At 38.6% G+C, this 25,211-nt stretch overlaps 1 protein-coding gene across 12 annotated transcripts in view; it reads left to right on the forward strand.

Moving 5' to 3' along the window:
- prom1a (prominin 1a) overlaps positions 1-24,592 on the forward strand; it is a 67,494-nt gene extending 42,902 nt beyond the window's left edge. For 2 of the 12 annotated variants that reach the window (XM_058396519.1, XM_058396517.1), the window contains 17 exons: positions 691-814; positions 1,326-1,429; positions 2,443-2,527; positions 4,825-4,971; positions 6,393-6,464; positions 9,863-9,955; positions 11,213-11,230; positions 13,735-13,788; positions 13,877-13,957; positions 14,046-14,114; positions 14,208-14,297; positions 17,645-17,760; positions 18,276-18,299; positions 18,726-18,794; positions 21,414-21,531; positions 22,499-22,529; positions 23,329-24,592. In XM_058396519.1, coding sequence (XP_058252502.1) covers positions 691-814; positions 1,326-1,429; positions 2,443-2,527; positions 4,825-4,971; positions 6,393-6,464; positions 9,863-9,955; positions 11,213-11,230; positions 13,735-13,788; positions 13,877-13,957; positions 14,046-14,114; positions 14,208-14,297; positions 17,645-17,760; positions 18,276-18,299; positions 18,726-18,794; positions 21,414-21,483 — 1,216 coding nt within the window. In that variant the 3' untranslated portion in view covers positions 21,484-21,531; positions 22,499-22,529; positions 23,329-24,592. Of the gene's footprint in view, positions 1-690; positions 815-1,325; positions 1,430-2,442; positions 2,528-4,824; positions 4,972-6,392; positions 6,465-9,862; positions 9,956-11,212; positions 11,231-13,734; positions 13,789-13,876; positions 13,958-14,045; positions 14,115-14,207; positions 14,298-17,644; positions 17,765-17,959; positions 18,795-21,413; positions 21,532-22,498; positions 22,530-23,328 lie in introns of those variants that run through there. The other 10 variants (XM_058396518.1, XM_058396520.1, XM_058396521.1 and 7 more) reach the window with 8 other exon arrangements.
- Positions 24,593-25,211: the final 619 nt, after the last annotated feature.

Below are 25,211 nucleotides of genomic sequence, written 5' to 3' on the forward strand. Positions count from 1 at the left end.
ATGTGGCACAGGCGCAAAAAGATTCCTGTTTTTTTCCAGATTCTGGCGTTTCATAGGAGAATATAACGTTATAATGAATAATATATTAATGATAATTATACAAATATTAGAAATACACCGATCAGGCATAACATTATGAGCACTGACAGGTGAAGAAGTGAATAAGACTGATGATCTCCTCATCATGGCACCTGTTAGTGGGTGGGATATATTAGGCAGCAAGTGAACATTTTGTCCTCAAAGTTGATGTGTTAGAAACAGAAATGGACAAGGGTAAGGATTTGAGCGAGTTTGACGAAGGGCCAAAGTGTAAAGGCTAGACCACTGGATCAGAGCATCTCCAAAACTGCAGGTGCACTCCACTCTTGTGGAGTGTTCCCGGTCTGCAGTGGTCAGTATCTATCAAAAGTGGTCCAAGGAAGGAACAGTGGTGAACCAGCGACAGAGTCATGGATGGTCAAGGCTCACTGATGAACGTGGCTAGAGAAGGCTGACCCGTGTGATCCGATCCAACAGACGAGCTACTGTTGCTCAGATTGCTGAAGAAGTTAATGCTGGTTCTGATAGAAAGGTGTCAGAATACACAGTGCATAACGGGGACCAACACAATATTAGGCAGGTGGTCATAATGTTATGCCTGATGGATATATTTTTTTGTAATAACCTCCATGTGCACTGTGTTTCTCTCAGTGGCGTGGGTTTCAGCTTCATGTTCTCCTGGGTGCTTATGGGCGTGGTGACGCTGACGTTTGTGGTCGGGGGGAATGTCGAAAAGCTTGTGTGTGAACCTTTCCATTCCAGAGAGCTGTTCAAGGCAAGACCACACACACACACACACACACACACAACACAACACAAACACAACACACAGTAACACTTCATGAAGCTGTTTTGACTGTATTTCGTGGGTAAATTATTAATCAGCCATAATCCTGTCATTCTCAGTTACTGCATTTAGTAGATGTTCTTGTCCAGATTTAATAATCTCCATGCTAGTACAGTTAGGGTGAGGGTCGAAGAATACTGTCTAGCTAAATCCCTGAGAAAGGAAAATGACAGTATTACATAAGACAAGAAGCTAGTATTCAGGAGCTAATTTATATTGTGCCTTCTAGCTGCATAAGAAACGTAGCTGCTGTCTTTTCTAAGCTGTTTTATACGTTTATTCAGAATCATGCGATGTGGTAAAACATGTTATTTATGAGAACCAGCCAAGGAAATGCTAGAAAATCCTGTACAAACCCTGGCAACAGATATTCATTCAGCGCTTCTCTGTTATGGCTGAGAAAGTCGTGCTAATATTTAGGTGTTTTTTTCTGTTGTAGGTGTTGGACACTCCAAATCTGGTGAATCCTTCATGGAAGCACTTCATCCCTGGTTACCTGTATAACGATCCAGAAGTGGAGCTCACTGTGGAAAACATTTACAGGTGAATACCATCAAAATATTGATTCTTAAGATGCATTTATAGAAAACAAAATTGCATGACAAGCTTGTTTGGAAAAACTTTCCTATCCTAGGAGAGCTCCTGAGTGAAATTATGTAAAAAGAAGAATAATGTAAATAATAAATGCGTTAATGTAAATCGACACTGAATCGATTCGTGATGAATCAATTGCCAGTGAGTCATTTTTTTTTTTAACACTTTATTGCGCTAATACTCTCGTGTCGAGCTTCATGTTGACAAAAAATACTATTGTTATATTTTTAGTTCAATTAAAATGGCTCCTAATCATTTACATTGATGTTCCGTCACTTCCCCGGTCATGCAAGCACTCATGTGATCCAGCAGGGGGCAGCAAAGAGCTAGTTTAAACTCGCTAACGCTATTTATATTTATTAGGACATTTATTTATTTTTATTACTTTTTCTTTTGCTTTTCTTTCGTAGAAAAACCTTATAAATAATTAGAAGAGGAACAAAAATGGATAAATTAAAATAAAAAAGGGCGATAAAATTTGATAATTTATCTAAAACTCATTTGTCATCAGGTTTGAAGCAGTTTCTTTTATTTATATATCTAATTTTTTAGCTCTGAATATAATGCATTTATCGATGCTAGAGTTTAACAAAACATCGCTTTGGATATTTCATGTGCAATTTCACATCGTTGACCCTTTCCGTGGAATATCTTCTCCTCCATCTGCCAATAACATCTTTAATAATCTTTTTAAAAAAATAGCAGTACTGATTCCCAATTTTGTCCAAGATAAGCATCAAGAGTCGCATACATGGCTGACCGTTTTTTAATCTTAAAGGTCTCGCTCAAGGTCCAGCAGTGGCAGTTTGGAGGTACCAGGATTTATACTCGTGACCTTCTACATAACAGCTGTGAATAAACCCGAGCAAACTGGGCTGTTATTGAAAAACCAAGATAAGAGAATAATAGATGATGGTGATATTCCAGTCGAATCATGTCGCTCCCCCCCCTCTCTCTCTCAGTAACTGTAAGGAGAACCATGGGATCTATTCTGCCCTCCACCTGGATAAAGTGTTCAACATCTCAGCCTTGCTCAACACCAGCTTGGTGAGTTAATTCATCATCTCCTAGAAAGCTATTAGGAGGACAAATGGCTTACATTTAAACAGTACATCCATCCTAAGCTCCCAGTTAGGCTAGACTAGATTGAGAATTATACCTTGTAATTGTTACAGAATATAAAACCTCAGGTTTGTGGTTTGTGGACGAATGTAAAGCTCTATAAATGTCTATGGGTCTACAAACACAATACTGATATTCAGGGATAAACACTTAACGCAGATCGTGTCCTTTATGTTAATTATACAGCCATCAATTCATAATAATTCCTTTATAGTCAGTATCATGATAGTGTAAAGCTGGTATAGTATAAGTGGAAGTCAGTCTTCACCTATCATCTGATTTTTTGAATCATTTCCAATCTTTACGAACCCCAAAGCTATGATTTCTCCCTTTTTTCACAGCCGATTGGCAAGCTGACAGAATCTTCTAGGTGTTAATGACCATCTAGCCAGTGTTTTTCTCACAAAGTGATGCAAATGAGCTCCTTTCTTTAAAACCAGGCATCATTCAGTGCTCTAGTAAATGCCAGCTCGTGTATACAGCACTTTTTACACTCAAATACTGGCTCACTTAAACTTAATGATCTCAGTTTAGTAATCATGTTTTAAAGAGTAGATACCCAAGGTCCTGTCAGAGCTGTATTGTGCTTCCTCTGGTATTGCAGGGACACGATGTAGTCGTTTCAGTTGCCTGGGGTAAAAGCACAGCTTAGTCTGAATGTATAGCTTGTTCTGTTTAGAATTGTACACCGATCAGGCATAATATTATGACCCCTGACAGGTGAAGTGAATTATCTCCTCATCATGGCTCCTGTTAGTGGGTGGGATATATTAGGCAGCAAGTGAACATTTTGTCCTCAAAGTTGATGTGTTAGAAGCAGGAAGAATGGGCAAGTGTAAGGATTTGAGCGAGTTTGACGAAGGGCCAAATTGTGATGGCTAGACCACTGGATCAGAGCATCTCCAAAACTGCAGCTCTTGTGGGGTGTTTCCGGTCTGCAGTGGTCAGTATCTATCAAAAGTATCCTTTAAGTCAGATCTGGCATCTTGGTGCCAGATACCACAGCATACCTTCAGGGATCTAGTGGAGTCCATGCCTCGACAGGTCAGGGCTGACAGCAAAAGGGGGACCAACACAATATAAGGTAGGTGGTCATAATGTTATGCCTGATTGGTGTATAATACTCTCCATTTAAGTGGTTGTCTTCATTGCAATGTTATGCTGTTCTCGTTTTTATTTCTTCCAGTTCTAAACACATGACCTGCATAGAGATGCTTTAAAATGAGGTTCCTCAACTCCAGTACTGGGACAGTACACAGTGTCCTGCACAGTTTAAAGTTGGAAAAAAGCTGAATAATTAATGATCAGCTGTGAGCAGAGCAGGGAGTGTCTGGTACTGGAGTCGAAAACCTCTGATAATATCCGAATTTCATCGGTTCATTCGTTTAAGGTAGACGTTGTGACCTAGCAGGATTAGCATGTTTGCCTCGCACCTCCAGGGTTGGGGGTTCGATTCCTGCCTCTCACCTGTGTGTGTGGAGTTTGGATGCTCTCACCGTGCTTCTCAACCGTTCCTCCAGGTTCTTCGGTTTCCTCCCTCAGTCTAAAGTCATGCGCTGTAGCTGATTGGCATCTCTAAATTTTCAGGAGTGACCAAGTGCCCTGGGATGTGTGCCTCACCCCAGAAATGAATATCATAATGTAATCCTAATATAAAACACTTTATTGAGAGCTGGTGTAGGAAAATAATCCACTTTCAGTGTGCTAACAGTATCTCTGCCTCACACCTTGGTTGATTATTTTCCCTCCGCAGCACTCGTCCAACTGGTTTATTCTTCATTTATAATCCTGATCACGATCCTGCCCAGATTTCAGGTTTATTTCACACGCCCAAATTTCCAGCACCTTTGTTGCATTAAGATAAACTTTATTCCCGTTCCCCGTGTTGAGAGAGATCTCACACTGAGATCGTGGATCCTGGTCCGTATTTGCATTTGTGGAGAATTTGAGCCCAGTCTTCCACCCAAAATCCAGCTTTGTTGTCATTTCACCCTGCTTTAATAAGCCTCATTTATCAACAAGATGTTGAGAATTAGCTGATGAGCCGAGTCAGGGAGTTGTAGAGTCGGGAAAACACTACACTAACTGTGTGCTCCTCGAGTCGCTCACGGAGCAAGACAAAGCAGCAGTGTTCCAGGAGCAAAGGCATCTGTTTCCTATCAGTCCTCCCTAGGCCTCGTATCTCAAAACACTGCTGCGGTTTCTCCCTTTGCCTTCTCCAGTACACGAAGGACGTGTCGAAGAAGCTCGATGACATGAAGGTGGATTTGAAGACGATCATTCTGCTGAGTGAAGAAGGCAAGCAGAACCTCAGCAGCTTCAACGAGACCGGCATTACCAACATCGACTTCGCAGCTTATATAGAAGAGGTACTGTCTCTCGTCTGATTGCTCCATGCACAGATGTGGATATCCTCCCCTTCTGATGCACCACTTAGCATTTTATTAGCGCTTGACATTCAACTGCTTGAAGTTGTGCACTGGACACGGACGGACGCTAAGGTGCAAACATAAGACTGAGGCAAATTTCCCTAATAGACTTATGGTGATTATCTTTATTATACAAGCAGTGTAAAGAGGAAATGAGACCAAAACAGGCAGGAATATCAGCATTTCTCTATGATGTGTTGGTAAATTACTACAAAAGGACTCCTGATATTTAGGCTCTCAGCCAAACGTCCATAAGAAACGATACTCAATTTAAAAAATTCAATTAAATTAAAAAAAGTGAACTCATAATGTCATACCTTCACATGCTGGCTTATATCTCCTAGTTTATTTACACAATTTTTAGTCAGCCCTTACAGAAGTCTAAAGTACATGATTAGAGGTTAGACTTTATTGTCATTACACATGTAGAAGGCAACGAAATGCAGTCCATATCCCAGGTGGGAATCTGAGGTCAGAGCACAGGGTCAGCCATGATACAGCACCCCTGGAGCAGGGTGGGTTAAGGGCCTTGCTCAGGGTCCCAATAGCGGTAGCTTGGCAGTAGTGGGGTTCGAACCTCCGACATTACATTACATTCCTGGCATTTAGCAGACATCCAGTACAACTTACATTTTTATCCCATTTCTTTTATACAACTGAGCAATCAAGGGTTAAGGGCCTTGCTCAGGGGCCCAACAGTAGTTGCTTGGTGGACCTGGGATTTGAACTCACAACCTTCTGCTCAGTGGGGCAGTGGTAGGTCAAGTGGTTAAGGTTGTTGTGCAGAGGATCAGGGTTCAAGCCAAGGGTTCAAACTGCCACTGTTGGCCTCTTGAGCAAGACCCTTAACCCTCAATTCTTCAGGGGTGCTGCATCATGGCTGACCCTGCGCTCTGACCCCAACTTCCAAGGATGGGATATGCAAAGAAAGATTTTCATTCTGTATTTGTAAGAAATAAAGGCTTCTATTCTGTTGATTTTACTGTTTCAGAAGAACATCATTACATTTCTAATAGAATTCCTGATTCAGTGCGTCTCTAAAAATCTGAATGAATAATTTTAAAAAATCAGCTTGAATAAAAGCTAAAAGCTATTCAGGAAAATATTTTACATGGGGATTAATTTATTCTACTAACCTAAGTCTGTAGTTACATGATAACTGATTGATATTACCTTTCTAAAAGAGTATAAATGAATAATTTAAAGATTTTTGATAAACCTTTTCATTACATTGTTAGAATACATCAATGAAAGAAGCAAATGTTCTCTTTATATAAAGATGAAGAAAAAGTCTAATGAAAACGTAATGAGGTTTTAATTGTGACTAAGGTTTCCTTCTCTTTCGTCTCGTCTCTTTGCAGCTCAGTAAAGGAGTGACCCGTGTCGACTTGCTGTCGTTCGCTAATGACCTGGACGTTCAAGCTGACCAGCTGGTGGGTCCTATGTTTATTTCTACCTATAAACATGGGTAATAAAGAACCGCGATTATTTATAGCTCCAGTCCGACAGCCGTCTCTCCGTTTAGAGTAGATCTGCTGACAGGTCACGTTTCACACCTGAGTTCTGTGTTAATGTATACAGCCCGGGGGTTTTTTAAAGGTATTATGTTGAGAGTGCAGACGTGAACACAAGCCTCTCATTCATTCTGCAAGACTTTCACAGTAATGATGTGAGGTCTGAGGTGTAATTTACACTTTAACAGACACTGTGTGTGATCTCCTGCTCTGAATAGCTATAGACATAGGTTTGGATCATTTTACTGATCCACAAGAATTTCCCTCATGGGATCAATAAATTATCTATCTATCTATCTATCTATCTATCTATCTATCTATCTATCTATCTATCTATCTATCTATCTATCTATCTATCTATCTATCTGTGTGTCTGTCTGTCTGTCTCTATCTATCTATCTATCTATCTATCTGTGTGTCTGTCTGTCTCATTCTATCTATCTATCTATCTATCTATCTATCTATCTATCTATCTATCTATCTATCTATCTATCTATCTATCTATCTATCTATCTGTGTGTCTGTCTGTCTGTCTCTATCTATCTATCTATCTATCTGTGTGTCTGTCTGTCTCATTCTATCTATCTATCTATCTATCTATCTATCTATCTATCTATCTATCTATCTATCTATCTATCTATCTGTGTGTGTCTGTCTGTCTGTCATTCTATCTATCTATCTATCTATCTATCTATCTATCTATCTGTGTGTCTGTCTGTCTCATTCTATCTATCTATCTATCTATCTATCTATCTATCTATCTATCTATCTATCTATCTATCTGTGTGTGTCTGTCTGTCTATCTATCTATCTATCTATCTATCTATCTATCTATCTATCTATCTATCTATCTATCTATCTGTGTGTGTCTGTCTGTCTGTCATTCTATCTATCTATCTATCTATCTATCTATCTATCTATCTATCTATCTATCTATCTATCTATCTATCTATCTATCTATCTACGTGTATCTGTCTGTCTGTCTGTCTGTCTGTCTGTCTGTCTATCTATCTATCTATCTATCTATCTATCTATCTATCTATCTATCTATCTATCTGTGTGTCTGTCTGTCTGTCTCTATCTATCTATCTATCTATCTATCTGTGTGTCTGTCTGTCTCATTCTATCTATCTATCTATCTATCTATCTATCTATCTATCTATCTATCTATCTATCTATCTATCTATCTATCTGTGTGTGTCTGTCTGTCTGTCATTCTATCTATCTATCTATCTATCTATCTATCTATCTATCTATCTATCTATCTATCTATCTATCTATCTATCTGTGTGTCTGTCTGTCTCATTCTATCTATCTATCTATCTATCTATCTATCTATCTATCTATCTATCTATCTGTGTGTGTCTGTCTGTCTGTCATTCTATCTATCTATCTATCTATCTATCTATCTATCTATCTATCTATCTATCTATCTATCTATCTATCTATCTATCTATCTATCTATCTATCTACGTGTATCTGTCTATCTGTGTGTCTGTGTGTCTGTCTGTCTGTCTGTCTATCTATCTATCTATCTATCTATCCATCTATCCATCTATCTATCTATATATCTATCTACGTGTATCTATCTATCTGTGTGTCTCTGTCTGTCATCCTGTCTATCTGTCTGTCTGTCATTCTGTCTGTCTATCTATCTATCTATCTATCTATCTATCTATCTGTCTGTCTGTCTGTCATTCTGTCTATCTATCTATCTATCTATCTATCTATCTATCTATCTATCTATCTATCTATCTATCTATCTATCTGTGTCTGTCTGTCTGTCATTCTATCTATCTATCTATCTATCTATCTATCTATCTATCTATCTATCTATCTATCTATCTATCTATCTATCTATCTATCTATCTATCTATCTATCTGTGTGTGTCTGTCTGTCATGCTATCTATCTATATATCTATCTACGTGTATCTATCTATCTGTGTGTCTGTCTGTCTGTCATTCTGTCTATCTATCTATCTATCTATCTATCTATCTATCTATCTATCTATCTATCTATCTATCTATCTATGTGTCTGTCTGTCTGTCATTCTATCTATCTATCCATCCATCCATCCATCCATCCATCCATCCATCTATCTGACTTGGATCTCTGATTTTTGTTCAAGACTGACAGGAACAAGAACAGAACTTTTTTATTTTTCTGAACATGTTCATTTCACATGCCTTTTGATGATAATATAATAATAATTTAATGATTCTAAATATTATACGACACTACATTAGTAATATTGACTGATACCGTATTATTGACTGATATTATTGAAGATACCGATCCAGGAACTGGTCACGTGATGAACGACTCGGGCCCGAAGACTCGGGAAGATGAATAATCATTTCTGTTTCCTCCTCAGACTGCATGGCCGATGCCTATGAGGCTGTCACGTGAATGCATTTATTTTCCTATAACCACATCTCCTGATGCGTGTTGTTTTATAATGTACTGCTTTTCCACCGCTGTGGAATATTGCACTCTTTATCTGAACAAGAGCAAAACAAATTGCTCATCATGTTATGAAGCAAATGCAAAGTCCTATATCCTGAAGCTCCACAAGCAGAAAACATATTGATGTGCTAACAGAAAGCAGTCACACTGGAGACTCCTTCCATGAATGTTAACTCTTTTTCCCAGAGGCCAAAAAATGGAATTTGCTCCTGTCCACGTTGAGTATTGAATGTCTTTGTCATGTCTTCCTTCACATTGGTGGTTAATATGAAGCTCATATGAAAGTAGACACTCAGGGTTTTAAGAATTTTTCTGTTTTTACCGAGCATCCTAGGGGCTATATATTCATAAAAGTTCTAAAAATATAAAAACAGTTATTTTTTAGTTATTCAGTTATTTTTTTCACGCAATGTTTCCATCTCTGGTCTCTGAGATGCCCCAAGTGCTTGTTTATAAGCATCTAAAATCAGAAAACCAGTAAAATTCTGTGTAAGGTTATCCAACAAAGGAAAGAAACACGCCTAAAACACACTGAAAGCCAACAGACCCATCTTATATCAGACTTGTTACTGGAGATAAAATAATTCATTTGTTTGTACTGATTGAAAACGTCCAATAAGTTGATTTCCCTTCTGTGGCACATCCTCACTGGTGTTTTAGGGCCATCAGGATGGCTATTTTACTCTGTACCAGTAGAAATTCATCTACTGTGCTCTATTTATATCAACCAATGTAACCATATATAACATTGGAATGGCAGCAAACACTCAGTACATATCCACTATGAACTGTGAACGTTCTTTCTTCAGTAACCGTATGATCTGTGTATGGTTTGTGTCTCTGTCTCAGCCTAAAGGATCTGTACAGACTTCGGTCAAGAGCCACGCTAACACACTGCGACAGATCTACTCCAAGCAGGTCATCCCTCTACAACAGGCCATGGTAATTATGTTCTCTCTCATCCAGCATCTGTTCAATCATCTATTCACTACTGAATGCTGTCTGGTTTTATTTAATATCTGATGGAGAACATGATGTCCATGTGGGACTGAGAGAGAGAGAGAGAAAGAGAGAGAGAGGGAGAGAGAGAGAGAGAGAAACAGAGACAAAGAGAGAGAGAGAGTGGGACAGAGAAACAGAGAGAGAGAGAGACAGACAGACAGACAGAGGAGGACAGAGATACAGACACACAGTGAGAGAGAAAGAGACAAGGGGCAGAGAAACCGAGACAAAGAGAGAGAGAGAGTGGGACAGAGAAACAGGAAACAGAGACAGACAGACACACAGAGAGGAGAACAGGGAAACTGAGACAAAGACAGATGGGGGCGCAGATAAACAAAGACAGACAGGGAGGCAGGAGAGAAACAGACAGAGAGAAAGAGAGACAGACACGCAGAGTGAGAGAGAGACAGGAGAAAGAGAAACAGAGACAGACAGAGGAACAGAGAGAGAGACGCGGGAGTATAGAAAAACAGAGACAAAAAGAGAAAGACGGAGAACGAGAGACAGACAGACACACAAGAGTGAGAGAGAGACTGGGGGCAGAGACACAGAGACAGAAAGAGTGAGAGACAGGTGAACAAAGAAACAGACAGAGCAAGAGAGACAAAAAGACAGACAGACAGACAGAGGGGGACAGAGAAGCAGAGAGAGAGAGGGACAGGCAGACGCAGAGTGAGAGAGGGACAGACAGACAGACAGACAGACAGACAGACAGACAGACAGACAGACAGACAGACAGAGAGAGAGAGAGAGAGAGAGAGAGAGAAATGCTGAATAACAAATTGCTTCTTATCCTTAAAATGTAGATGCTTCACTGTTATAATCTCATTCCAGATTTATTCCCCCTTTCCTTTTATAATATCCTCCACTCTTCTGTGAAGGCTTTCCACTAGATTTTGGATCATAGCTCTTGGAATTTGTGTTTATTCACAGACAGTGGGATGAAGAGAGAGTTGTTTACATTGACTCTGTATAATGAACCTGCATTCACACACACACTCACCCACACACTCACACGTGTGTATTCCTGGATTCCTTTATAGGATTTAATGTAAGACTTATGCGGTATTTATTATCTGTGCTTTATCGGTGCCGTTTCCACTACTTCCTCAATACTTCCTCAAAATTTCTCTCTCTCACTTAGTGTTGCTGTCTCTTTCCTCTTTCTTTTCCTTTTCTTTCGACTTCAATTTCAAGAAATATGTTAACGCCAGGGTAAGTTTGTGTGTAAATGAGTGTGTGGCTGAGCTTGTGCTTGACTTCCCATGAATTTCTGTTTCCATTTGTGGTCACAAAACATTGATACTTTGATTATATCACAATTACTTTAAAATATACTTTTGTTTTATTAACGAAGTTCAACAGCCTGCAGGTTCTCATTTAACAGTCCATTATCATGCTGCTTCTTGTAGCTCCTCCATATCCAGTCATGTGTGTCCGGTTTTTGAGCATTTATATAACCATTTCAAGCAGGTTCTACAGTAAAGGCATAATATTAGACAACTCATGATTACCAGCCTGAGCTGTATATTACTGAAGACGTATTACACACTGACCAGGCATAACATTATGACCACCTGCCTACCTAATATTGTGTTGGTCCCCTTTTCGCTCCCAAAACAGCCCTGACCCGTCCTGCACTGTGTATTCTGACACCTTTCTGTCAGAACCAGCATTAACTACTTCAGCAATTTGAGCAACAGTAGCTCGTTTGTTGGATCGGATCACACGGGCCAGCCTTCACTCCCCACGTGCATCAGTGAGCATTGACCGTCCATGACCCTGTCGCCGGTTCACCACTGTTCCTTCCTTGGACCACTTTTGATAGATACTGACCACTGCAGACCGGGAACACCCGGTTTTGGAGATGCTCTGATCCAGTCTTCATCAAACTCGCTCAAATCCTTACGCTTGCCCATTTTTCCTGCTTCTAACACATCAACTTTGAGAACAAAATATTAACCTGCTGCCTAATATATCCCACCCACTAACTGGTGCCATGATGAGGAGATCATCAGTGTTATTCACTTCACCTCTCAGTGCTCATAATGTTATGCCTGATCAGTGTATATATACAGTATTTCATGAGTAGTAGTAGTAGTTTATATTTAATTCAGGAAGGGATTGTCTCTCTAGGCAGCATTTTGAGCATCTAAAGCTTCTAAAGAAAAGCAACTTGTGTTAAGTGTAATTATAAACAGATAAAAAGTACATGTTGCTCTTTATCCCTGAACCATGTTGTTTACTGGTTCATTAGTTTTCTTATATGATATATAAATCTACGGTGGCCAAGAAGTGCAAAACAAAATAACAAATCAAAAAAACACAAGGAAAGTTCAGACAAACTGGAAAAGGTTAGGTATAGTTTGCGAATGGAGTTCTTCCCTCTGATTGGACGAGACATCTGTCACTCAGAATATACAGGAAGTCCTGGAGGCCGCAGCAGTAGAAAGTGGTGTGTGTATGAACACAGCTCTGCTCTTATAGTGCTTCTTACATCCTATAATCTGGAATAGTTTTATTTTTGAAACATACCTGTGTGTGTTTAGAAATCCAAACTAATCTTTATGCCATGATACGCTATCAGTACATCCAAAAGTATATTCAAAGCAGCGCTGAATGAATTCCATTTTCTTATAAATATAAATATATATGCTTGTTATTTTCTTTAAAAGATTTAAAGTTAGATACACGATTTCCTTCTTCCTGTATATCTTGAGTGACAGATGTCTCATCCAATCAGAGGTAAGAATTCCACTCACAAACTACCTTTTCCGGTTTGTCTGAACTGTCCTTGTGTTTTTAGATTTGTTGTTTTGTTTTCGGATTTGGTTTTTGTTTTATTTTTTCTTTTCGGATTTGTTTTGTTTTCGGATTTTTTTTTTTTTTTTCGGATTTGTTATTTTGTTTGTTTTTGGATTAGTTCTTTCATTTTTGGATTTTTTTTTTCAGAATTGTTATTTTGTTTTTGGATTTTTTTTTCTGGATTTTTTATTTATTTATTTTGTTTGTTTGTTTTCGGATTTGTTTTGTTTTTGGATTTTTTTTTTTTTCGGATTTGTTTTTTGTTTTTGGATTTGTTTGTTTTTGTTTTCATATTTGTGGGGTTTTTTTGTTTGTTTGTTTTCAGATTTGTTATTTTATTTTCGGATGGTTTTTTTTGTTTGTCTATTTTCGGATTTGTTATTTTATTTTCGGATGTTTTTGTTTGTTTGTTTTCGGATTTGTTTTTTTATTTCTTATTTGTTATTTTGTTTTTAGATTTTTTTTGTTTGTTTGTTTTCTGTTTTGTTATTTAGTTTTTAAATTTGTGTTTGTTTTTTTTTTGTTTTTTGGATTTGTTATTTAGTTCTGCACTTCTCAGCCACCGTATAAAACACTTCAGAAAACGTTATAGGTAAATCATCATCGGATATGGAAATTGTGACTCTCCATCGTTGCTTATTTTTCCGTAACATCATGTTTTATTCTTATTGTTTATAATCGTATCACAAACTGTGATTGAAAAAGAAATGATAAAAAAAATACACAAATTGGTCTGTATCCTGGGGTTTGTTCGTTAAAAATGATTTTATTTATGTTTATTATTTGATTGCCGTAAACTCCGTTGTATTAATAAGCGGAATATTAGCACCGGTACGTGATCGTTAGGCTGCTAATCTGACTTCAAATCACGTAATTACTTATGCTCATATTGTCCCACTTGTGTTTCCTTAAAGAACACCATGAACCAGAGCATCAGGTTTCTGGAGAGGACTGCGACAGATCTATCAGTAAGTGACTTCTACTGGAATTTTCTTTATCTCATTTTTTCAATATGCGACTAGGATTTTTATCGTATCGTTACCGTGTCTTTTTCAGTTAAAAATATCAGAAATACTTGAAGCCGTTAATAAGGCGCAGTATCTCATCTCGCACAACGCGACTTTTACCATCAATCAGGTAACGTACAGTAGTGTTCTTCGCTCTAGTCAAGGAAATGTTAGTGAGCTAGTAGTGAATGATTCGATTCTGTGATCCTCGATTGCAGGAAAGTGAGAAATACAAGCAGACCATCATCGGCTACTTCAAACAGTACATCGAATGGATCAAGACATCGGTGAGCGTTGAATTTAATGCTAAAGATTTTCGGTGTATGTAGAAGAATGTTAACGTTTCATCTTTTTTTTTTTCCTCAATCCTTTTTCTGTAGCTGATGATGGACGTGGCCACGTGCAAACCTCTTAGTAACATCGTAGACACTGCAGAGATTCTGGCTTGCGGCTTCTTCTTCGATTCCATGGTGAGAGATTTGATCTTTTTTGTGAAAGATATGGTGTAAATCACCTTCACGTCAGTTCAGAGCCGAAAACATGAACCTCTGTAGCTCTCATGACGATCGGTCATTTAGAATTCTTATTTAGCTATCTAAATAAAACGAGCAAAATTTGTAAGTAATTAGATTTTTAAAAAAAATTATTATTCTTTTAATTGAGTTTGTTTTTTTACCTGCTTGTCATGCAACAGTCCTAAATTCTGTAAATTTAGAAAAAAAATTAATAAAATTAAATCAAAATAGAAATTTTATTTTTGCTAATAAAATTGTCTACACCATTACAAACTCTAGACCTGAATGTAAACAAATTTTGTTCATTTCAAGATTTATTTTTTTTGATAGATAGATAGATAGATAGATAGATAGATAGATAGATAGATAGATAGATAGATAGATAGATAGATAGATAGATAGATGGACTTTATTGATCCCATTAGGGGAAATTCTTGTGTTACAGCAACTTAGTTAGTAACAAATATCAGACCCATTACTTTATCCTTTTATTTTAAAATGGACAATCTATTTACTTTTTAATATTATTTCTATATAATCTTAATATAAATGTATCTGGATAAGTATATAAACATTTTAAGTGTGAAAAAAATTGTGTACTTTCAAATTCAGTCTTCAGAGAGAGAGAGAGAGAGAGAGAGAGAGAGAGAGAGCCCACCGGAGAGAGAGAGAGAGATAACAGGAAGTAGAGGTAGTTTGTTGTAGTGGAAGAGATGTGTTTTATTCGTTTATACCACATCATTGCTTCTTAAGTCTGATTGGTCAATAGGTGTGGATTATTTTTGTCAGGCAGGCTATAACAAACTACAGGATTATTGATTATTGTTGATGATTGTTCCTATGGAAACAACTCATACACAGACACCCATAATAACACACAGAGAATTTCACAGTGATCGATACAAAGCTTCCTATAACAAGATGGTTATTTCACATTTATGGAAAGAGTCTGAAAAGCAGCCATTAGTAAGGCATAACATTATGACCACTGACAGGTGAAGTGAATAACACTGATTATCTCATTGATGCACGTGAGGAGCGAAGGCTGGCCCGTGTGATCCGATCCAACAGACGAGCTACTGTTGTTCAAACTGCTGAAGAAGTTAATGCTGGTTCTGATAGAAAGGTGTCAGAATACACAGTGCAGGACGGGTCAGGGCTGTTTGGGCAGCAAAAGGTGCCCAAAAGATGCAAGGGCAAAAGATGGTCATAATGTTATGCCTGGTCGGTGTATGTACTTAATAATCAAACTTCATACTAATTCGTTCTTGGTTTAAGATGGAGGAAACCAATGTGTGGTTGGGAGAACGTGTTCAAAGGGGGTTACATTCAAGAGAGAAAGGTCATTTGTTCTACACTTCCACATCAGACAGATGACGGCTGGTGACGGAAGCTTTAAAGCTGTTAAAACACGAACTTGTTTTAACGTTAAACGTGTCGTTCTTCAATAGCCAAACAAATATGTTAGTGTCGCTGTGGTATAAGAGAAATAAACCACCTCAGATGACTTCAAAGCATCAAAGTCAATCCAAACTCAAGTGCTGAGCAGCTCTCATGGGTAGTCCATGTTCACATCTGTGCATACAGCGAGTCAAAGCTGTGTTTTGGCTCAGCGTGAATGAAACAGGACTGGCTATGTGCCTGGGTAAACCCCCCAGTGACAATCAGCAGGAAGAGGAAATGGAGATGGAGAACAAATGATTGATTGTGTGTTCAATCCCGTCTAACCGCATACACACTTACACAAGACTGAGGAGTCCAGCGTGTGATTAAGACAAACCTAAATACAGCGATACTACAATTATAGTCCTCTGAAGACACGCACTGAATCTCACGCTCATTACCGCAAAACTTCCAAACAGCACGAAGCACTAACTAACTCCCAGTACAGTAATTAACTAATAGCAATTAGCTGTTTGCACTCCAGACCTCCGGTAGCAGGAACTTGATAAAAGGGTTTCAATTCATGTCAAACCTCGGAATAGCAATTTATGGCATGCTGAGATAATTAACCCGGGTGTGGGCTTTATTATTTTACAATAAAGACTAAATGAAGCTCAAGGCAGGATCTTAAGCCTTGATCCTTGATGCCTTGATCCTCAAGGCAGATCCTGCCTTGAGGATCAAGGCAGGATCCTTTTGGAGGTTAGCGTGCTTCCACCACTTCCTACTTAACTGATGCAGCATGTGACTGGAGTGCGCTTTGAAGCTCTGAACTCCAAGATGGGAGTTAAAATATGCTCCTGATATTTTATTTATTAACGCAAACAATCACTCATTACAACCATGGTGAGCAGAAAAGCATCTCAGGATGTACAGCTTGCTTGAATCTTGAACTACAACAACAGAAGATCATATCGGGTTCTACTTATAAATTATATATCACTATACACCGATCAGGCATAACATTATGAGCACTGACAGATGAAGTAAATAAGACTGATGATCTCCTCATCATGGCACCTGTTAGTGGGTGGGATATATTAGGCAGCAGGTGAACATTTTGTCCTCAAAGTTGATGTGTTAGAAGCAGGAAAAATGGGCAAGCGTAAGGATTTGAGAGAGTTCGACGAAGGGCCAAGTTGTGATGGCTAGACCACTGGATCAGAGCATCTCCAAAACTGCAGCTCTTGTGGGGTGTTCCCGGACTGCAGTGGTCAGTATCTATCAAAAGTGAGAAGTTGTTCACTTTACAATAAGAACACATCCGTTTATAGTTACCTGTACTAGGTTTACATTATATGGAGCATCCATCATATACTGTAAGCACCCTTGAATGGGTTGTTTTAGAGACAGTGTCACTGAGGAAGAGACAGGAGTCAGACCTGGAGGTAGCAGAGCTGAAGATGTTGAGGTTCTCTTTGGGAGTGACACAGTTGGACAGGATTAGGAACGTTTGGGACATGTTCAGAGGAGGGAGAGTGAGTATATTGGTAGGAGAATGTTGGACATGGAGCTGCCAGGCAGGAGGCAAAGAGGAAGGCCAAAGAGGAGGTATATGGATGGAATAAATGAGGATATGAAGCTAGTGGGTGCAAGTGTTGAGGATGCAGAAGATAGGGATAGGTGGAGAGAGATGATTCGCTGTGGCGACCCCTTGAAGGGAAAAGCCGAAAGAAGAAGAAGAATGGGTTGTTACCATAGAAACAGTGACACTGTAGTGTCCTATAAGGAACTATTGTTATAGAAGATGAATCAAGACGTGAGGATCAATCAGATTTGAGAATTAGACAGCGCTCTGTGTGTGTGTGTGTTCATATCTTGTCTACTGATGGTCAACCGCGAGTGTCATTGTGTTGCAGAACACATTCTGGTTCGGTTTGGGTTGCTCCGCTCTCTTCCTCCTGCCCAGCATCATCCTGTCTGTGAGACTGGCCAAGTTCTACCGCAGAATGGACACCGAGGATGTCTACGACGAGTGAGTACAATACGACTAAAACACAACCCTTGAACTCGTACCACCGAGGTGGAAGCTTCTTAAAGTAGTCTGAAAGAAGTAAAGAAAAATATTTTCTCATCACTCCTTTCTTTCTTTCTCTCTCTCTCTCTTTCTTTCTCTTTTGCTTTTCCCTTCTTCTTTTCCCTCTATTTTCCCCCCATTCTTTCCTCGGTCTCAGTACCTCTGTCTCAGGAACTTGGCACTTCACATTATGATAACCGATTCTTGCAATTTCCATCTTCCTCCATTATTTGTCTCTCTCTTTGTCCAGCACTTTGCACTTTAAGGAAAAAAAAAAAAAAGTCTCTATTGTAGATACTCAGTGTTTTCATTGTATCGTTCGATCATTCACACACTCACACACTTCCAAGTAATGAAATAGTGCTGAAACATTAAAAAGAAATCACCAAGTGTCTTGACCGGAGACATGTCAGTGTACATAAGCCTCGATGGTGGAAGATTTAATGTTTTTTGCTTGTCTTGTATCTTTTTAGCATTGACACAATTCCCATGAAAACGTAAGCTGTTTTTTTTCCTCCCAATTTCCCTCCTGCTCTCCTCTTTGAGAATCTCATTAATATGAAAACTTTTTGTACAAAAATCTCTTCGTTCTTAAGCTTAAGCCTTGGAATGCTTCTCCGGTGAAGGGTCTTGCTCGTCTTTGTGTTGTGTGTGTGTGTGTGTGTGTGTGTAAAAGAATGTTTTTTTTCCCAAAATAACTCCCTTGTTTAACATAAAGGGCTGTTAAAATCATCATGTATATTACGTATCACATCGAGTTTGTGTGTATTTTTTTTGTGCATTAATACACTGAAAGTCTTACAATTTGTACCTTGTGCTGTTTTTATGCTCACCTGCACATTTATGAGGCCTAACTGTCCAGTCGCATGTCATTTGTCTCATTGCTTATTTTTTGTTTGTTTGTATTTAATGTTTTGTTTCAGTATGGAAATTGGTAATAATGGTTATTATAATGAACATATGCAAGGTATCCAAAACCCTGTAATGTCAAGGTAAAAAGAACCGAACCCCACTGCACTGAATCAATCAAACGACAATGATTTGCATGCCAGGTTTTGGAAACGGTGGGCGACACGGCAAATTTGTCTCTTTAAAACGTACGAATTTTTCACGAGGTAAAGTGTGAATCGTAATGTTTAATGCTTTCATGATTTGCTACTAAGAAAAAAACAGACTAACTGCACTGACTACTACATTAGAGCCACATTTCATTAAAAAAATCACAAGAAATGGCGCTCGTAGTGAAAAAATGGTTCCTCTGTGAGGATTAGGGAAGATTAATAGAAGATTAATAATCTAGTTTTCTGGAACCGTTCTGATCCAGGGTTCTGTTTAGAACTTTTCTGACAGGAAAACCCTAACCCTGGTTCCTTTAGGAGGTTATGGGAAGATTAATAGTTCTAGTTTTCTAAATCTGTTCTGATCCAGGGTTCTGTTTAGAACTTTTCTGACAGGAAAACCCTAACCCTGGTTCCTTTGGGAGGTTTAGGGAAGCTTAATAGTTCTAGTTTTCTAGATCTGTTCTGATCCATGGTTTTGTTTAGAAAGTTTCTGACAGGAAAACCCTAACCCTAAGGATTTTCTGAGGTTCTTCATATAAGCTTTCCTCCAGAGAGACAAACTGAATAAACTTTAGGGTGTTAGATGGAACCTTTTTTCCCCTAAGAGTACATTTAATTCTTTAATTATTAAAGTAAAAATTGAACATGTATACAGAAAAGATATACAGTACTGCATTTGGACATAGAATGAGAATTTTATTTAATTAAAATTATATATATATATTTTTTTTTATTTATTTATTTATTTCAGTTTTAAGTCATTATTTTCTACCAATTTTAATTTTGCAAACATCTTTTAGGTTGAATTTTAAAACAAGTTGTTTTGTGGACTTTGCTTTGTCCAGATAGTTTCGCAGCAAATTATTTTAAGAATTATAAATTTATTAGCTCTACAATTATTTCTTTAGTAGAGCTAATAAATGTAGGGAAAACACTGGGGAATGTTCAGCAGCTCTAGATTTCTAATCCAATCACATCAGATTAGTCGAAGGCAGGTTATCAGACCAGAGACTAGAGCTGTTAGGTCAGAAATTTTCATAAATTTTTCATTTTATTTAACCTCTTTGGACCGATTAATTAACGGACAACAGAAACAATATCTTTAAAGATGAATGAACGGAGAAGTTTGTGGGTTTTTTTCTCATCTGTTCAGCATCAGAAGTCAAAATTGGCCACAAAAGTTAGTGACAGAAAATAAAGCTTTAATTGAATCATTATTGGATACACAAAAAGCTAACCGGATGCGATTAATCATGTTTTTTGCTCATCTAAAACTTTGCAAACGTGTTATCTGACACGTTTTAGTCGCATTCCCCTGACCTAAAACCGTGCACAGTTCTGTACAATAGAACCTCAGAACAGCCAATCAGAGACTTGTTGCTATGCAGCTTTAATCTGACTCTGTGATGCTATTGGCTAATCAGTTCTTCATGCCTGATCTTGCATTCTAAAGATATTAATAAAAAAAAATAAAATTATTCTGTACTGCTATTAACCCCCGATAATTGTCGTATCGCCCACCTTTAGATTTCTGGTGACAGGATTGAAGGAAATATAATCATGTATAGGAGGTGCAATGCATGCTGGGTGCGAACATGCTCTTTCCAGTTAGTTTTATAGCATAGCTAGCTCAGCCAGTGCAGCCAGTTTCTGAGCTCAGTACTAACTGCACGTCTCAAATAAATCTGAAAGCAAAAATCATTTCAGATTAATTTTCTTTGTTTATTTTTTGCTTCATGGGCAGAATGTTCCTGCATGTGGCTCTGAATCGACCGTTATTCTGCACCGGGCTGTTTTTATATTACTAACTGCATGCCTGTGTTCGAGCCGTCTCAGTTTCTCAGACCTGGTGGTGTAACAGAGGTCAGGACGCAGCGCCACACAGGGCACGTACACACACACCCCGCTGTGTTCGGTATGAAAGAGAGCTTGCACTCATCCCGCTGTGGGTCAGGGAGGTCAGCGTGTTCACCTGAAACTAACTAAATGAGGGTGCTTTCACACTTGGTATTGTTTTTAAGGAGAAATTATAGGCTGGAGCTGAAAACAATTGCACACTATAACCATAACAAGGTTCTAGCTGGTAACGTACTAGCTAGAATGTTCCAGTTACATTGCAATATTAGAACATCATGGTTTTATATTCACTGAATAACGATGGATTTTTCATTTCGTCCACCATGTTTGTTTTTCCCGCTTACTAGTGGGAAACTTGCATCCAGATTGGTAAGGAGATGGAAAAAAGCGATTATAGTCACTTTCTTTCAGACTTTGGACGTGCACTGATAGTGGAGAAATGTGTGAAAGCATCCCAGAGCAGTTACTTTATTCCGTATATCTGATTTATTTCATACTCTAGAGCTATCCACATATTTTAAAAGGTTTAGATGGCTAGATCGGTGTAGCGGGTGATGTACACCATGGTGTCCTGTGTGGCATGGGAACACACTCGTCCTGCTCCTCTGGCACACTGAAAGGGAATGAGTGAGTCTTGTATTGAAAAAAAAATGCCCTGGCATTGATCATCTCTCTCCACTTGTTCTCCTTAAGCCTCCCCGCCTATGATACTATGACTCGATTCCCACGAGCCTCGGCACCGCCTCGCCACGGCGACTGGTGACACCAAGGAGGAACCTTTTCATTTTTTCCTCATCAGTACTCCACAAAGGTACTGACTGTCGTTGGATTAGAAATGATGAGCACTTCGTCTTTCTGTCTGTCTTGAGCTCACGTATCTCACACGTCTGACAGTCAGGGTTCCCACTCATGTACATTTACATATATTTTCCAGTCTAGAGCAACACCAAAACCAGAAAATGTGTAAAATGTCCCGTGCCCATTAAAGGTGTTATGCTAATAAGATTATGTATTTTAGTGTAAAAGGTTTGCGCTTGCGTTCAATACCAGGAAAGAGAAGTAAATTATCACCATATCAAAGTTACGTTGCTTTTACCTCATCACGTGCAGCCCAAAGAGCTGAGACATGTGCACACAAATGTCCATAACTTCAGATGAAATAAAATTAAATTAATAAACATCCATTTTTTTTTGTATTATTTTAAGTTTAAGGGCGGGTCACTGCAGTCGTATTTTTTTTTATAGCTGTGAAACATTCATTTACCTTCATTGGAGTATTTGTATTTGAAATGATTCCCTCACTAATTGCTGCCTAATATCAGACATCCATCTTGGCTGTATCTGCATATCATTTATTTTCGAGTGTATATGAAATTAAAGTTGAGGCAAAGCAGATTGCGCGCAATCCTTAAGCGAAAATATTTTTTCTAATAATAGTGGGAACGCTGGACTCTGGACAGTGCTAAATTTGTGCTCACAAAAATTGTTTGCTATCTGAATCTATCCAGTCACATGATTAGTGTTTCTTCTGCAATATATATAAATAACGATAGAGTATAATGCGTATTCTTCACTGTGAGCGTAGATGTATTTAACACCTTTGTAAATCTCACCTAGTTTCCTGTTGTCGCTCTCGAGTCATTCACATCTCATATTTACTCAGTTTATTATCACTTCCTTAAAGGTCCGTGATCCTTATAATCTGTCTCTCTCTCCCTCTCTCTCTCTCTCACTCTCTCTCTCACTCTCTCTCTCTCTCTCTCTCTCTCTCTCTCTAGTGCGGCTGGAAACTGACTGAAACTTTAGACTGTGAGTCTCTGGGCATTTTTAAGTCTTTCTTTCACTCATACAGAGGTGCCAACATTAGCGTTTAGCCTGTAGCAAGGAAAAAATAATCAACTTTTTTGGTTAAAATAGGTAAGTGTGTAGGTAAGACTAAATGGCCATTACATTTCATCAGGCAGAAAAGCTAATTCACTGAAAGGGGAAGGAGGCTTTCTCACTTCACGCTGAATTTATCGATGTGGACGTGTGAATGCAAAAGTTTGAGTCTTGTGAGCCAATAGAAAACAAGTGGACGGGGCTGTTGTGTCTTTAGTCAGTTTGACCAAACAGAAAAACCTTTTCGCTGAAAAGGAAAGGATTTGAAAGAAGCTTCTAGTAGCGATTACTTTCTCCTCACACAGAATATATCTAGGTCTTGAGTCTTGTGAGCCAAAAGAAAACAAGTGGGCGGGACCGTCGTATCTTTAGCCAGTTTGACCAGGCAGAAAAGTTTTTTTACTGAAAAGGAAAGGACGTAAAAGAAGCTTCTAGTAGCGATTACTTTCTCTTCATATGGAATGTATCTAGGTGGGCGTGTAAATCCTAGGTGGAAGTTTTAAGCCAATAGAAAACAAGTGGGTGGGACTGTCAGTTAAAAAAAAAACTATTAAGCAGTGATTACACCAGAATTTTAATTGAAAAAAAAGCCCAACTTGGCCATCTATCAAGTTATACACTGATTTCTGTGTTCGTTATGTTGGCACCTCTAACGTAAATCCTTGATTTTAAATACTTGAAGCTTAACACTGTGTTATATTATCATCCTCCATCTCCTTTATTTTAGACCCAACTCATGAAGTTTAGAGCGGGGGATGGGATCGGAAGAAGACGCCCAGACACAACAACAACAACAACAACAACTTGGGCTTCGTCTCCACTTTCCACTCTACACTGAGTTCCCAGTTTATTAGAAACTAATAAACTAGCAACTCCAACACTGGAACCTTTATGAACTTTACTTTCGGAGGAATTTTTTCACCGGCCTCACATCGGATGGTTACAGACGTGGAGTCAGGGACATAAACAACATACCACATTCAGCCACTATATACAGTAGACACACTAATCCTTGTTTACAGTCATTGTGCAGTCAGGTAATTTTGTGCAACTTCAACATTCATTCATTCATACATTCAGTTTCTCCTGAACATACCTCTACAGCTTGTCTGAAGGGGGATGTTTTTTTTCTATAAGGCATTAACTACCTGCAGCACTGCTGTTTTAAAGGGACCATACCGTTTATGAGCCAACAATCTTATATGTACATGTATATAAACACATGCTTGTATATGTGCTAATACTGTGGTGATAATGCAATATGGGATCGCTGTTGACCCATGCTGAGGCTGAATGAAATGTTGCCTTTATGTTTATGGTATAGTTAACGTCACCCTGAAATCGTACGTACGACAACGTTCTTCTTTGGCGGTCAAAACGCCGTTCTTGAAATGTTCAAGATCCACCATCTCTAACATTTTAGAGGAAATAACAACGAGGCAGTTTTGATGTAATTTAGTTTCTTTGAATGAACATTTTTAAAGCACTGCCCTCTTTATGATACTAACAGAACAAAAGCTCATGAGCTGGAGTTTGTAGGCCTAGTTAAAGAAATTTCCACAAAAATATAAATAAACTGATGCCAAATCCTATTTTTGTAGATCTCAGGTCTCTTAGCTATTAAAAATCCTGTTATGTTGGGGTTTTGTTTTGGGGGGGTGGGGGGTTTTGGGGGGGGGCAATTTCAAATGATCACTGGCAAACTATCAATGTGTGAATGTAATACGTCACTGTAAAACAAGAAAGAAAACAAAAAGAAACACACAGAAAAAAATATGCCTGTGTAATTTTTGGTGGTACCTGGAGCAAATTTAATTCACTGCTCGTTTGTTGCTAGGCCTTCATATTCCTGTATGTGATAATAATAATAATAATAATAATAATGTCAGGTGCTAGATATTTTTTGATCATAACTGTTCTTTCTGTGAGACTTCTATATGATATGACAGTGTTATACAGGCCTTGAATAAAATGTTTTTTCGTACACCCCACTCAATGTCCCTAGAAGTTTGCTGTGGCCTTCATTTTCTTCACCTGCACACTACACACTGCAGCGTATACGCTGCTAAATCCTGGTGGTGTCTGAATCTTTAGCAAAGACATTAATCACATGCTATTGAGCAGCTGAGGCGGTTGCCAGCGTGGCTTGTTTTCAATTCCAAGTGGTTAAAACTGCCTGAGGTGTAAACAGTTGTGTAAAAAATGTGAAGCCAGTATAATTTCCCCGGTGTTTGCACGTATCGGTTTTACACAGCAGATGTATCTTTGGGTAGTTCAGCTCTTTTCGAATAGGACGATTTATACAAAAGGATGTCCCCAAACATGGCAAACCAAACACGGTGTAGACGAGCCATCACAGAGCTTTTATCTACAGCTTATTTTAGGTTTTCACATCTTTTCAATTCATTTCTGTACTGTTGATGAGATGAGATGAAGAATCCTTGAGAGGAACCAGACTCTAAAAGAACCAGTTCTCTTCCCAGACAGTGGGATTATAAATCTGGTAGAAGAGCAATATTAAGCAGCTTATAATTATAGCAGCAGTTCTCACATTTACAGCATTTGGCATTTATACCACTGAGCAGTTGACAGTTAAGGAGGTCCAGCAGT

Source organism: Hemibagrus wyckioides, linkage group LG08 (assembly GCF_019097595.1).
Source record: "Hemibagrus wyckioides isolate EC202008001 linkage group LG08, SWU_Hwy_1.0, whole genome shotgun sequence".
In the NCBI taxonomy this organism is placed as follows: Eukaryota; Metazoa; Chordata; class Actinopteri; order Siluriformes; family Bagridae; genus Hemibagrus; species Hemibagrus wyckioides.